Source organism: Myiozetetes cayanensis, unplaced genomic scaffold (assembly GCF_022539395.1).
Source record: "Myiozetetes cayanensis isolate MyiCay16 unplaced genomic scaffold, myiCay2020 scf5-8, whole genome shotgun sequence".
In the NCBI taxonomy this organism is placed as follows: domain Eukaryota; kingdom Metazoa; phylum Chordata; class Aves; order Passeriformes; family Tyrannidae; genus Myiozetetes; species Myiozetetes cayanensis.
Genome location: NW_026087742.1, coordinates 91,003,341 through 91,019,360, shown reverse-complemented (window position 1 = coordinate 91,019,360; position 16,020 = coordinate 91,003,341). Strand labels below are relative to the sequence as shown.

General features: G+C 40.4%; 1 protein-coding gene across 1 annotated transcript in view; it reads right to left on the bottom strand.

Moving 5' to 3' along the window:
• The window catches only part of GRTP1 (growth hormone regulated TBC protein 1), a 33,578-nt gene extending 23,996 nt beyond the window's left edge, over window positions 1–9,582 (bottom strand). Inside the window, exons 1-3 of the mRNA XM_050333255.1 lie at window positions 9,449–9,582; window positions 7,884–8,035; window positions 1,700–1,858 (exon numbers count right to left, since the gene is read on the bottom strand). Of these exons, the coding sequence (XP_050189212.1) occupies window positions 1,700–1,858; window positions 7,884–8,035; window positions 9,449–9,486 (349 nt within the window). The 5' untranslated portion in view covers window positions 9,487–9,582. The remainder of the gene's footprint in view (window positions 1–1,699; window positions 1,859–7,883; window positions 8,036–9,448) is intronic.
• Between the last annotated feature and the right edge of the window lie 6,438 nt (window positions 9,583–16,020).

Below are 16,020 nucleotides of genomic sequence, written 5' to 3'. Positions count from 1 at the left end.
AAAACTACCACTCTGGAGTCTGAAGTCCTCATTTTATTTTTCCCCCTCCAATAAAATCTTACAGGCTGTTTTTCTTTATATTTTCCCTCACTTTTAATTTTCTCTTCTGTAGTTTTCCAATCAATGCAGTAGCTCTTCCAAAACTTTCTTTCCTCCATAGTTAACAAACAGATCTTTATCTTCTTTCAACATTTTTCCTCCCCCACAAAAATATTTTTATTTCATTTTAACCTGTGCAAAAAGCCATCTACTGATGACATGACATCACCCTTCATGTCTTTGTCTAATACTGGAAAAGAAATTGTTTTCACCTCTGCTGTAGCAACTGTACCCCAGTTGAATAGTTTGAACCTTCTCCAGGCCCTTACCGAGGCTGACTTTAGAAAGTCATCTTAGTAGCTCTCTCCGTATTCATAGTTACAGCTCCACTGTTTCTAGTCCTGAGCAGGACATAAGGCTGGCTAGTCTTCATATTCATAGGAACGTCAAAGTTCATGCTCCAAAATGCCTTACTAAGGCGTGTAGTCCCAAAAGCCCAAAGTGCTGCTGTTGCAGGGAGAGGTGGAGAAGAAACTTGGCATAAACCGGAAGTGCTCAGATGGTTATCCCATCTTGAATAAAAATCCATGTAGCCCAAACTTTAAGTGCCTGGGTTTTGCAAGAGGACAAAGATAACAACTGCACCTGCCATTCTAACTAAACCACCTCAGCATTGTCCTTGTTTGGAGCACAGCTCAACCTCTTGACTTATTAATTGGGCAATTCAGCCAACATCAGCTTCTCTATAAAAGCTCTGCTGTAGCAGGTTGACTAGTTTCAGGACAAACATCAATTACATCAAACTTCTACTTCCTTGCCCTCACCTGCTGCCTCTTTTTACTCACAGTGGGTCAGTCTAAGGTCTGGTTGCCCTTATACCCTGTCACCAGTATTGGCCACTGATCCAAGTTCATTGAAAGCACATATGAAACTGGATTAGTACACGAGGGGTATTTTATCTCCTCCACTTCTCCCAGGGATTTACATTTAGTGTTTAGTATTTCATGTACCAGGTGGATTCCTCCACCTGTCATTTTATCCAATTCCCTCTCAAACCAGTTCATAGTCCTAATCTCTGCAGCACGTAACAAATACCACAACTCAGTGATATGGCAAATTTCATTGTATCCTTGGTTCCTAAGTTACAAGAAACAAATAACAATTGCTCACCACTCATCCTCTTTGCACCATTTATAATTCATATAAATCTATTAACAGTATTTTCTTAGCAGTCTTTTTCCTCAAGCTGAAATCCTAGCATACTCCACCTGCCTCATATGGACTGTGTACCGCACCTTCAACAATGCCTGCTGCTTCTCCTACTGTAACAGAAATATGGAGAAACAGACTCAAGGGAGGTCTCATGGAACAAAGCTATAACTCTTCAATCACTTAGTAGATGACATAATACTGTTTTCTAGTTTGTTCCTTCCCAAATAATTTCTAATCTTCCTTAAACACATTCTTTAATGCTTTTAACCACATGATGAACCTGGAGAGATCTGTGCTGTTAAAGAGCTTATGGCTAATCTAATTTACATTAATTCAGCACTTAAACCACTACTACAGAAACATTAAGTTTTCCATGACATAACTTGATCTCTAACATTTAGGACATAGGACGGATAACATGGATAAACTGCATTATCGAGGCAATTACCTGTTCTGATTGCTTCAAGCAGCTTGTCATTCTTCTCTCCTTCAAGCAGTCTGTGGTAATATCCAGGATTTTGTTCCATGTTGGTTTGGGCTCCACTCACAATCATCCAGATCAATGCACGGTGTTCATTGGGGATGCCTTTCCTGATATATCTCTTCACTGCAAAACAATGAGTTTGATTTTATTTGTTCCTTTTTTAAATAAACAAAAAAAATCTAGCTGTATCATTCTTTTAGAAATGAGCAACCTGAAGTTAAGAAGTCATAGGAAAACTCTTGACTAGAGATTATTATGTTTTCTTTCCTATGCCACCACTAAGAACAAGCATTTACTTCTCAGCTGCATAGTATCGTTTAGATTCACTACTAAATTCCTGTCACTCAGACTCCCCATACAGAACTCCAGATCCAGGTTTTCCTTTTTCCTCTCTTCCCCCACTAGAACTTTGAATTCTTTTCCTCTTCTTCTGCCTTTCTGGATAGAGATTTGAACAGCAAAGTTTGCCCTTGATCTTTGTTCTTTTTCATTCAGACAAGCACTGCTTTTTCCTACATTACCAGTGGCCTCTGACATGACAGCTCCTTCCCTTTTGTTACGCTCTAGTATCAATAGCTGTGTTATCTCACCCCAGGGTTTCAGCTTAGCATCTCACCACTGAAATCATGGCTGAAACTGAGGAATATGAAATATGTGTCTGCTGTCTAAAGGACCCCTTGGAAGAACTGGAGATGTGAGTGAGCAGCAGATGATTTTTCCTGGAATAACCGGGGAAGTATTTTCAAATCTAAAGTAGCTCTTATCTCCTGCATCATATTCATCATTAGGGTGTGCTTTAGGATTTTTTAAAGCAGATGATTCAGTCTAAATAACTGGGATGCAAGATTACAGGAAGAAGCATCAGGCTAATGATAACCAAAGCAGCTTCCTCCTGGGAATGGTATGAAAAATATTAATAAGGAGCCAATGTTGCTCATTGGTACATAATCCTAAATCAGCATTATCTCTTCTGACCCAAAAAAACCCAGCTGAATGTTTGAGATTTTCTACTTTTTTCAGGGAGAATAAAATGATAAAGTAACCAGACATTTCTTACTAAATGAATGAGACATTATGAATTAGAGTATCAACTGCTCCTCCCTAACCTCTATGAGACTCAAATGGGAGTTGGGGCTTTTATTACACACACAAAGTATCATTACCTAGCCAGGTTTCATCCAGTCATGAAGATCTGTAAATCAAGATAAATGCTACCTAAATTAAAGGCCTTAAAAATAGCAGACATAAACAAGGTTTTACAACTCAGACAGACCTTCTAAATACATTTCATCTAATTGCAGGCACCTACCCTTTAGGAACTAAAGCTGCTTCCCCAGTGTCAACAGATATGCACATAAAATGGGCATTTCAGCCACCTAAAATCTGGTACTTTCCCTCAAAGAAATATATTTGTAATAAACACCTGGTCTTCAGGGTAGTTTTTGTTTACCTTTTTGATAAGGATTTATACTATGGGTTACAGTCTCTACTGTTGTAGCTGTAAAGTAACTTAAACTACAACCTTCTTTTAGGCAGACTGGAAATAATTCACTTGTTTCCCTGGTGGCTTAATAATTCCCACTTCATCTTTTTGTTACAAGTTTTTGAACTCTAATGCACAAGAAATCCTATAGATAGAAATAGCAAATACAGGAACGAGTATGAAGAACCAGTCCCATTTTAAGTTAACATGAAGAGACGTTCAGATGAGCCTTCAAATGTCTCCAGGAGCAAGCTAACTGGCTAAAATACTGGATATTATCATATTTTAACACATAATTCCAATGGCACTTTTTTCTGGAAGCATAGCCAACATCCACATCCAACAACACACATTAAATTCAAGGGAAGCAGGGACAGTGGCACAAGGGGAAAGCAGCCCTGCAGCACAGCATACACTCATTATTCCTCAGTGTCATCACCCTCATGCTAATAGCCAGAAGCTTGTATCATCCCAAGTGACTACTGACCCAGCTCCCCGACTCCCTGAGGAATGGAAAAAGCCTTTACATGGTGCTTTTCATCCTCACACCGCTATCATATTTGCTAGAATCTGCAAACTGGTGTACAGAGGAGCAGCAAAGCAGTTTTGAAAACAAGGACAGTTGCAATTTAGTTTTGCATATAAACATATTATTTATATATGTCACATTCTATGCACAAAATTGTGTCGTTTTACACAAATACGTTCCTATTGTTTGCTGTCTTGCATGTTCACCTCAGGAACTGAAAAGCCCACAACAACCGTTCACACTGCAGAATATCCTCCCACTCCAACACCTAATTAGCTTTCACAGCTGAAGCCAGATCGTGCACAGGGTCTCCAGTCACGCATCCAGTGCCAATTGTAAACCAAGATCTCTTAATCTCAGAAGCAGCACCAAGTCCCGAGTATCCACACACACAGAATCACTTCCAGGACAACCAGAATGTACAGAACGTAGTCTGAGTGTTAAAACATACATAGTAAAGAAATATCTTTAGGTAAAATTTTTACCTCTGTTCATTAACAAGATACAAAACATTAATTTTTAAGCAAAAAACCCTCCTCTCTAAATAACTCAATTATCTCTGACACTTAGTGACAATTTAGAGTCACACTTTTTGACTGTGTTTTTCTTGTCACAAGAAAAAACAGGTACATCATAGGGTAGTGTCTAAAAGTGCTAACAAATACCCAAAGTAACTTCAAATATGCAGAAAATAACATTTTTCTAATACTGTGCACTACTTATAGTAGCAAGATTTAAAGTAAGTCACACCTGCCTGTCCTCATTTAATGGTAGAATATGAGAGTTTTTGATGGCTTCTGCTTCTAGGTAAAAGTTGTATTTACCTCTTTGCCCCTTTAACATTCTTTCACTCTACAACACAGACTAAGTTTATGCAGGAAAAAAAAAATTGAAAAAAATGGTATCTCATCTTAAAAATATTAGAAGAGTGTGATCTTGAGAAGCATCTGCACTTACTACTTTTTCAATTACTAACAATTACTGTTGCATGCTAAGGAAACAAACAAACTTGGGCCCCAGAAGAAGAATTCTACAAAAAGAGCAGGAAAAAGCATAAAAAAAAGGAACTGAAAATTTTATTTTATTAATACATCACAGAAGGAACAAAGCAGACCTGTGCTGTAAACGTTCAAGTTCCAGTCAAACACAAAAACTGACTTTCTAAGATGCTCCTTCCTCCAACCCCTGGCTGGAACTGAAGTGCTCCTGTTAAAACCACTGTTTAGTACATTTACTTTCACCTTTCACTGTATTTTATCAAAGACCAGAAAGCATTTTCTGCTACTAGTCAGTTTTGACTAATCCATTTACAGCCAAATTCTGTCACATAGCACAATTTGGGTCAGAATTAGGCTACTCTAAGAAATTATCGGACAGTTTGCTACCCACGTGCAAGCAAACTGGCAAGCAAGCCAGAGCAGAAAGGTGTACTTTGGTCCCATAAATACAGAGCTGAATGGAGAAGAGAAAACATCAGGAGGATCTCAGTAGTGGCAGAGGGAGAGAAAAAGGAGGCAAGTGATGAATAACAACTAAAAGTTCTCATGTGCAGTGGAAACTAGGTGAAGATAACAAGGGTAGAGGGAGAAACAAAATACCAGAAAAATAACAAAGAGACTGGAGAATGAGTGAAAGGAACTGTCAGCCAAAATTCCCTGACCCGCCCTGCCAGCAGGTTGTAATACAGAACAACAGGATATGCTGCCTAATTACCATTGCTAAAACCTCCTCTAATTATTTTTCTTTATAGCAGAACAGAATTATATACGTACATACCACACTGGATATGAGGCCAACACAGTAGCATGTGAACATGTCACATTTCCATACTGGAAAATTAACACAAGTCATCATTTCCTCCTGTTCACCCGCACAGAAATTATGAGCTTCTCTGTGTGCAGACAAACGGGTGTGGAACTCCTGAGATACCACACGTACAGTGCCTCTCTCACGTCTGCCCACAGCAAGACACTTCAAAACGGCCCTGACAGAACTCAAAACACAGGATCACAAATAGAGCTATTGCATTCCGAGAGGGAAGTGGCAAATCAAACATTCTTCTCAGTTGTAGCTTATGGCAGAGCCAGCAGCTCCTGAGAAAGCTTCAGAGCAATCAAGTCAGGGCTTGGAGGAGGGAAATTCAGTGCATCACCAAGCAGACCTCCTGCTCTCCAACTGCCTGTGAGGAAACCAGGGCAGGATCATCTTGCAGGATAAAGCACACACCTAAAAAACTGCTCACACAATTCCATATACATATGCAATGGACTTCAATCTTAACACCGATGCAAGAAGGAAAGTATTAAAAAAATCAGTAATTGCACAGGTCAACCTTTCACTCTCCTCAAAGGTATCAGTTGAGGATAACACAGGAAGCTTTTTGTAACAACGTTGAATCTACACTCAAACTACATTTCCTCAACATGGCTTATTCTTGTCACTCTCCTTAGAATTACATATTACATATGTACATGAGAATGCACAGCCTACTAATCCAAGTATCTTTAGCAAAAGTTAGCAACATCAAAGATGATGCACCAGCCCACAAGAGCTTGTGAAAGTCAAGAGCCACTGCCTGTGTCCACCCAGAGGATTTAGAGAATCCCCTTTTTCACACAAAGCAGCCTGTCAGAGACAATTAAAGCCACGTTGAAGGTTACTGTCATTACGTGGCTGGTAGGGTAGCATGACCATCTGAAACCTGGTGGAGTTTTGGGCGAAGTTTTGGCTCCAAAATAAGACCAGAGGCATTCACACTGTTTGTATCACAGTAACATTCTGCGTCTACAATGCTGGAACTGGGAACACCAAGAGAAATGAACTCACAGAAATTGCTAAAAGCTGCCATTGTTACCATTCATACATTTTAAGAGGAGGAGATGAATCAAAACCTGAGATTATTTTTCCATAACAACTAGAAGACTAAGTTCTGCAGAATCTCAAAATCCTTACCCATTCAAAATACCACAAAGTTATCACTATATTCAAACTTGATACCCTAAACAAAAGCTTCTTTACATTTGTAAGAAAAATAAGACAGTAGAAGTAGATACTTTCTCATTAGCAGCATATGATCTAGCATCTACAGCTCAAATCTACATTTTTCTGGGATTTTTCAGACTTAAAATCGACATCTGTCCACAAAATACACTGTTACACTTAAAAATTCTCATTAGTTATCATTCCATTCCTAATGTCAAGGAAAAAAAAAAAAACACACACAACAAACCACCAGAATCACCAAACTCTGCACCTCAAGCACAGCTCTAAATATTTAGTTATGTTACAGTCAAGGCCTGATTAACTTTTGCTTAGTTTTACTCACTTTAACATACTTATGGAGAACTTTGCCTAATTCCAAAAGACACCCAAAAGAAAGCACGTTGAAGAGCACCATTAAGAGCAAAATTTAGATGCTTATATGAAAACATAACCCAGAGAAAAAGTGCAGGAAAACTCCACCCTTTAGTTCCACAGGACTCCCTGGCACCTTCTGACTCTTTGCATTTATTTCCACCTATCTGTCTTTCAAGATAAAACATTACTAGAGGTTTTCTTCCTTTTTGAAGCAGACACTAACACTTCATCAGCAATGTATCCAGTGTTGCATTAGCTCCTGTATTCATTTTACTTTCTTCACTTTATAAGGCATTTATCATCAGTTCGTACTATGCACCTTTTCAGCTGTGTGGTAAAATGTCATTTTACAAAACGAGGATAAGGAAAGCTCGAACATCCCAGCAATCTAAGGAACTGTCAAAGAGTCAGCACCTGAAAGCCCTAACATCCTGATCCCTGGGCTTCAAGACAGCATCTTCTACATGTCTTTTTAAAGAGAGAGCAGAGTACAATGCAACAAACAGCTGCAAAACAGCATCTTGAAGTGCCAGTGCCATAATATCTGGGTTACAGATGTAATAAGATTCTATAGCATATGCCAAAAAAGGATTACTCCTTTTAAGCTTCAAATCAAATCTAACAACAGCGTACCTGCTTATGTATTATCACTGTTTACACTACCTGTTTTCATTTGAAGACAGAAACAATATTTAACATCCAAAACCACAAACCCATTGAATACTAATTTTGTTGGTTCCAACATAATACACTTTAACCTATAAGCAGACATAGCTCACCTTTTAAGCTCTTCTGTATACTGTTATTCCCCTTTAGGAGCTTGGACCATTTTATTGCTCTTCTAGTGAGTACCACTAGATACCTGGAAAAGAATGCTTCATAGGATGCATAATCAAAGTCTTCTGGCCTTTCAAATCCATATGGATCAACCCTACAAAATAAAAAAGAATTCTTGTACATGTTTCTGCATACCTATAGCTGAAAAAAAAAATGCTCAAAACTCCTTCCTCCCAGCAAAAACCTATTTTACACAAACTTTTACACTCCATTTAGCATATCAAAGCTGTTTAAGTACATTAATTCAAATATGTACTGTTCAGTCAGTTTTACAGATTTCACTGCTTTTACAAGCAAGGAGTTTTTGGAGCAAAGGATCTATTGTCTACAAAACTGACCCAAATTACGACCACACAGAAATCTGGGAGGAATTTTTCCCCAAAATACAAACAAATAGTTGAAAAGTACAAAGGTGTAGCATAACAGCTCCAATATGACCTGAGCTCTCTTTCCACATAGTTCTGCACAGAAAAAAGACAACAAATAGTGCAAGTTACAAAAGTTATTTTTAAAACAGGTAATTTCTGAAATCGTCTTCACGAAAGTATATGACTTGGAAAAAGAGACAAATCCTTGTGTCAATCCACCTTCTTCATATCTACATCAAAAACACTTATCTTTTACAATTTTTCACTATTACAGCACAATATCTCAGGCAGCACGACACTGACAGAGTTTCAGAACTGCATGGCTGATTCTAAGATCAATATATCAAGTCACCTTGCTAAATTAGCTTTATGGCAACTTCCCAGGGCACTTTATACCTGCCAACTATCACCAGTACAGGACACTCACAGGCTTTGTAAAAGTTAAACAGGCAGAGGGGTCTGTTCACTCAGAAAAGGTTTCAAGACAGACTTCGGGGCTTAACTTCCCAAAACACTACCCCTTTCATTCATGGAAAAGGAATCTGGCCATGGAGCAGCACTGGCACAGCCTTGGCAAAACTGGCTCACGGGAGCGTCACAGGTAGTAAAGCATGAATCAGAAGAGGAACAATTAAATGTTCAGACCTCAGATCGTAATTACCCAGTTGGCTGTTTAGAAGTATTCTTGTGTACTTCTCATATCCGACACAAAACCCACAGGTGCAAAAGCCATCGAGACCCCCGATACAGGTTTCTCGTAAGACACCAGAACGTGAAAACACCCAAAAACCTCCCCTAACACCTCCACGAACACACATCTCATATTTACGACTGAGACTGCCCAGGCAGCAAGCAGAGATTAATTTCATGCTCAACTCCATTCCTGCGGTAGAAAGGCAAAACAAGGAGTCAGGACGCGGGCTTTAAGGAAGCTGCCCTCCCTAATCTGCCCTCGGGCAAGGGAGGTTTCACGGTCGCTGCTCGGTGCTCTCCGCCGCGCCGTGGGCGGCTCATGGGGGTGCTGCCCCTCGCCGCAGCCCCTCGGCCGCCCCTCACGGCTCCGAGCGCTCAGGCGGCACAGCTCGCCCTCCCTGCCCGGGTGACCCGGCCCCGAAGCCACCGCTCACCGCCAGCCCTACCTGTACGCCCAGTCCCGCCCGTCCTCTCGCCTCTCCATCGGCCGCCCGCGCTCGGCCCCCGGCGGGCGGGCGCTCTCCAGGCCGAGCAGCGCCGCGGCCGCGGCCCCGGACGGAGCTGCAGCTCCCAAGTTCAACTCTCCTGCCGCCTCCGAGGGGCGGGGGCGGCCGCCGGGTCCCGCCCCCCGTGCCCGGGGCCGGGCCGGGCAGGGCAGCTCCGCGCCCGCGGGGATGGGCGGTGGCGGCGGGCGGTGTTCCCCTGCTCGGGCGGCCCGGCGAGGAGATGCTGGTCTAGTTCTGGTGGAGCTTTAAGTTTGTGTATTTCCCATTTCTCTCGTCTTGGAAAAAAACAAACAAACAAACAAACAAAAAACCCCTTTTTTTTTTTGGAAAAAAATCAAATATCTCACTAATACAAGGTGAGAGTGGCTTCAGGTACAGCCCTTCAAACCAAAGGAATTTCCCCATGACCAGTGAGGACAAACCACCCCAAATCATCACAGTCTTCCTTTTAATTTCCTTCATTTATTAAGTCCATGCTGTGTTATACAGAATCGCAGAATATTCTGATTTGGAAGCGACCCACAAGGATCACCAAAGTAAAACTCCTGGTCCTGCGCAGGACAGCCCCAGCCCATCATGTGCCTGAGAGTATCATCCAATCGCTTCCTGAAGGCTATCAGGCTTGGTGCTGTGACCGCTTCCCTGGGGATTCCGTTCCTGTGCCATACTACCCTCTGGGTGAAGAACCCTCTTCTAATAAACTGAAGTGTTACCAACATTAGCTTCTGCTGATCAGTTTCCACCATAAACTAACATTCACATGAATATGATTCAAATAATAAATGGCAGGTTGTCAAAAATGTGGAGTGATAATACAGAAAATTCTACTACAAAAAAATTGTACCCAAAAATTGGCTTCCCCATTTCTAGAACCCAGCTCTAAAATTAGCACGCTGCTCTTATCTTCAGAGGTGTTGAACCAAGCCCGAAACCCACAAGGACTCTGCCCTACCTGACTGCCAGCAGCTTAATTCATAACATGCTGTGAAACAGCAGGGAGAGAGCAAAATTATATCCCTGCTTGTCCTTTCTGAATCAAGTCTTGACTTTGCACTCAGCGAAGTGCTTGGAAAATTACAGCTACTGCTGGAGAAACATTATCTTGTTCAGCCAGCAAGTAAGAGTTGCTGAAGACAACAGATGGGATTTCACAAGGGAGATCAACAGTTGTTTCAGCACACTTGTCGAGAAAGCTACCTTCTCTCTGAGGGATCAAAGGCAATCACCCACTCAGAAACGTAAAAGTAGCTCGACTCTAATGGCAGGGAAAAAAATACAGAGATTTGTACTTAGTTCATCTGCTGTTGCAGTGCTGTAAAAGTTCGTGGTTGTTCAGTAAAACATAATTATTACCTTTTTTTGTGGGAAAATTCTGTGCTTCAGCAGGGATAGGGCTTCTCCTGCAGGAGTGTGATCCTGCTCAAATTACTGTGTGGCATCACAAACACGTTCGGGTACTGGCAGAACTGGAAACTGATTACAAACCAGCCCAGGGAGAGCTGGCCGGTGCCTGTGCCAAGCCTGTGCTTGACTTCCCGCCAGCGTTGCCTTGGTGGAGCGTAGGCAGAGGCAGGCTCTGCACACAGCTCTGCCCAGTGAGCTGGTCACAGTCTCACAGAAAATCCTTGGCAGAGGTGTGAATAGGAGGCGATGCTGTCCCACAGAAGAGAAAAAGGAAGCCTCAGTTAACCAGAATATATTCTTCTCCCACAAATCCTGAAGCCACAGGCTTGTTTAGTAACAGGGTTATACTTTATCTGACAAAGTCAAGCTCTTTGGTGCACGTTCCTTTTAAAATGGATCCATCAAAAGTTCCCGACAAACAAAACATTGTTTCTGTGATTAATTAAGAGTACATCTGCAGTGCATCAAGGGAAGCCTTGTGTATACCACAGTGCATTTTCACTGTCAGCAAGCCTCAGATGTTATATACAGTTTCTGTTGCTCTAATACTAACAGAACAACTGGGTGGTTCACTCAGATTTTTGCCTTTTACACACAAAGGCTCCCATTAGGAATACTTGGAATATTAATCAATTAATAGAAATAATTCTTAAATTTCAGCACAATAATTGGATCCCCAGATTTTCTCTGATAATATGAGCCAGCCCACTGTCTGGCAAGAGATAATACCTTTGTTGTCCTTCGCAGGGTATCAATGCTGCTCTCGTCTGGGCAGATGATATCATGTTGCTTTCAAAGGCATTCAAAGAAACTAATGCATAAACCCTTGAATCTGAAAACTGCATGTGCTTGGTGTTGTGATCAGCAGAAAAGGATACTGTTTACTTTTAATCCGTTACTTCTGAAGGAGCTGGTGACAGTGGCAGACTGCAAGAGGGCAGACTTAGTTGACGTTCAGACCAGTGAAGCTCACAGCCTTCCTACCTGCCACCTGGTGCAAAGGAAACTACTTTATATAACTTTTCCCTTACCGCCCCACCCCCCTTTTTGCATCTGAACCTTATCCCCGAAGTTTTCATGTTGTGGTGAAAGTGTTTGGTAGAAATTCCCATCCTGTTGCTGCCAGAGTGAGTCCTTAAAATAGTGACTTCCCTTTAAGGGTAGGCATTTAAATGTATTCCTTGCAAAGGGAGATGAAGACAGCAGAGAGTGTTTCATGGGCTGAGGCATTCAAAGCTTTGCTTATCTCATACCCTATATTTTAATAAGCAAGGCTTCCCTTTTTGTGTTTGCAGAGCAGTTTATAAATAACAATACCAGGAAGATTTTCAGCCTTATCAGGATTTAGTCTGAAGTGTCTTCACACTTTCCAAGGCTGTGAAATGTGTTCTATGACACCTATGCTTGATGTATCATCAGTGATGAAATGTGGTCCAACTCCTTACATACCACCCCACAGCAGTTGTTACTTTTAGGCCACAAGTGGGGAAGGTGCATCAGGAGAAACTCCTCGATAATATTTGTGTCTGAAAGTATTTCTTCGACTGCCTAGGGGGGCCATAAGAATTCTTTAGAGATTCTGCTATAGGACTGAGAAAGGATAAGGTGTATGTGGAAATATTGTTCCTAATATTTTTAAAACAGCATGAGTGAATCTGTTAATTAAGAAATACCAATGAAAAATACCATTTCCAGTAAAGGTAGCAGCTCTGCTTTTCCAGATCCAGATAGTAAGTTAAAAAAAAACCCTTAACTACTCACAAAATGGTTAATAGCCACTGTTTAGAAAACACGAATGCAGCAGCATTGGAGAAGAGACAAAAAGATAATTCTCGCTACTGACTGGGTGTTGTAGTATCCTAAGTGAGGGATGAAATTCCCACAGCATATGTGGCTTCCCTTGCTCATGTGATTTGTCATACAGCCACTCATATTTGTGTCTCTACTTAGTAAACCACACCACACAAGTATACACTGCTTTGTTGGAGCTCTACTTTCCCATGACCTGAAACAGATCTGCTGCTCCATAGCTGGGGAAAACAGTTTAGATTAATGGATTTGGCAGTATAGAATATGCAGTAAGAAGTAATCATACATATATATGTATATGTATATATGTGTGCATGTGTGTATGCGTGCATGTGTATGTATATATCATATATATGTACATACGCATATATATAAAATATTCTATATTCTGACTAGACAATTCATCCAGCTAATAAGGTTAAGGAATGCTACCATCACACCCAGACACATTTGGTTCCTGTTACAAACAGCTACCTACCCAGTTTAGTCAACCTTCTCTTATGTATGGATTGAGGCTCTCAATCCATAACGAAATGTAATGAAATGCTGAACTTGCTCCACATTTTTGTTCCAGAAAATTGCACCATGCTTACATAATTGTAGTCTGCAGGCCTGATTAGACCTGCTCATGTGAATTGTTCCAACAGCAGTCACTGAACTTTAGAACAGACTGCATAGCAAGGACAGAAATGTATTTTAAAAAGGTAAATATTCCCCGAAGGCTTCACAGCTTCATGTCTATTAAGGTTACTAGCTGTTAGGACAAGTCACGAATCCATGTGCAGTCTGGGAACTGACAGTATTTTGATTATCCTTGGTATGACTGTGGCCCTGGGAGTCAAAGCATAGTGATATGAGCATCTATAAAAAGGAGCACTAAAGCTTGCTGCATACCACTGCAGCTGCCTGGAGAATCAGCATTACCCGTGGAAATCTCTGCAGAAAGGTTTTTGCACTCGGCTGCCATCCTCCAGCTGCGTCAGAAAAGAAGGCTCAAGGCTGTAAGTGACAATACTGGAAACAGCAAGGACAGAGAAATGACAGGGTAGTGCCCTCGATGTGAAAAACATGGCAAAATCGTATGTCAAAAGTGATATGAAAAAAATACTTGAACATTATTAGCAGCAAGGATTCCTAGGACAGGGACATGGGTGTCCTTAGCAAAAGGTCAGTAGCTATCACAGACTGGTAACCAAACGGTGTGGAACTGAGTAGACCGGGTTCTGCCGTTCATAGTGACTCGATGAATCTAGCTTAGGTCAGGCTGCAACTCTGTAAAACATGTTTATTTTTTACACTGGCAAAACTAAGTATTTTCTAGATGGCTTTGTTCTGTTTGTTTTCTTTTCTCCTTATCTACTTGAATGATCATGAGGGGTATGCTGAAAGCCCTTTATATCATGCTGATGATGTTTACCTTCCTGGCTGCCTGAGTACAAGGCTTACAACTGAACTTTGAAATTTCCTAGGGAGAGATGACAGACAAGACTGGAGATTATTAACTCCTTACTTGTCCCATCCCCTTTTCCTTTCTTATGCCAGGTTGTGAAAGTATCATGCCTAGCAAATTTAATAGCTCCTAAATCTACTGTTTAGAGACAGGATTTAACCTGGCTACGGTTCTCTGGCTGTCTACTACGATTTCACATTTGGTCATAATTGATAAAAGTGAATGCAAACCTTCTCCTGACCTTCAATTGCCTCTGCATTAGGACTCCTGCAAGGAGTCTCATTTCAGTTGTCTCAAGCAGTATCTGGTTCTGTAAAGAACAGGCAGAGTTATGATTACAGGTATTTAAATACAATAATTGCATGTAAATACATAGTGTTTGCTGTAAAGAACATTATCCATTTCACTTAATCGTCTCTATGCAGGGCTTCTCTAAAAATCATGCATTAAGGAAAAAAAATCCTTACAGTAACAACATGGTTTGGTGTAAGAAGAAGTTATAGCTACCCAATCAGCAATACACATCCATTTTTTCTCATGGAATAAGGCAGGACTTTTCTAGGAGCACAGATTTAAAGTTTACATAATTAAATGCTATTTATAACGCATACATACAGGAGTACTGAGTTTAAGTCAGATCAGCAAATTCCCTTTCTATACATTCCCAGCTTTGGAATGCTGAACTCTGCAAAGGCAGTGTGCTCCCAAGGAGGTTGTTCTTCACTGTAGCTTTCTGCATATTTATTCCCTACACATTTTTCAAACTCACAGGCTGAAAGAAAAATAAGAAGATTTGTGAAAACCTAAAACTGGGTTTGACAGCAATAGCAGCTGAAGCTTCTTGGAATTGCAAGGTTACAGCAACAGCCATCAGTACAGACATGCCTCAGTATTTACATGGGATCAAGATCTCAGCTAAAGTATCGTGTTTTTAAATTCCTTTGAGAGGTAAGAAACTTTGATTGCAACATCTAGGATCAAATTATGCCTTCCTTCTGGCTTAGTTTGACAGTTTACAGATTATATAATATGACTAATAGTAGAGGAAAAATATCATTCTTGTGTTGTTTTCATTTGTAGATCAATGTCCCCCCAATACTATCAGTAACAAATACATTGTCAAAATTGAAATAATTTAATTTAAATGTCCTTTTTCTTATTTCACGTACTGCTGTCACTGTTCTTTCTTGTCTCAAAGTAATCAAATTCTAGAGGGAAGTGTAACACTGAAAATTAACATTTTGGTATTTCCATGGTTTGCTGCATAATTAGTTACAAAAATAGTATGTTCTCTGCCAGCTGTTTGATTCTTTTTTCCATTTAAAGTGTAGCTCAGTTGTCAACAACACATCAGTTTGTTTTTTTCAGCTGAGAAATTTTATTTTCGCTGTGTATGAATTTAAGAAAACCATAGAATTTAATATGCTGTAATTATTCATTGAGCCATAGCAGTCACTGGGTGAGTTAGTGTTCTACATTTGTATTGCTTCTGCAACAGGTACTTTCTATTTCTGTGTTTTCTCATTTTTCCACAGTATATTTTCCATGAATTATCTTCTCAGACAATCCAATTGTATCATTTTTATAATAATTTCCTTTTACATGACATCTTGTCACTGTCAGTCCTCCATGAGCAATTGAGCAATTGCTGAATTTCCACAGTCGAATAAGCTTTATGATAATTATTATCTTTCCTGATCTGTGCAAAGTAATTTTTTTCATATGGTTGCAAAAGTTCAATCATTGTCTTATTTGATGTTGCTGTAAAATCGTCGATGAAAAATGGACTGTAGTCATAATCCACATTTAAATGCAAATCAACTCACCAAAATACATTAAATAATACTTA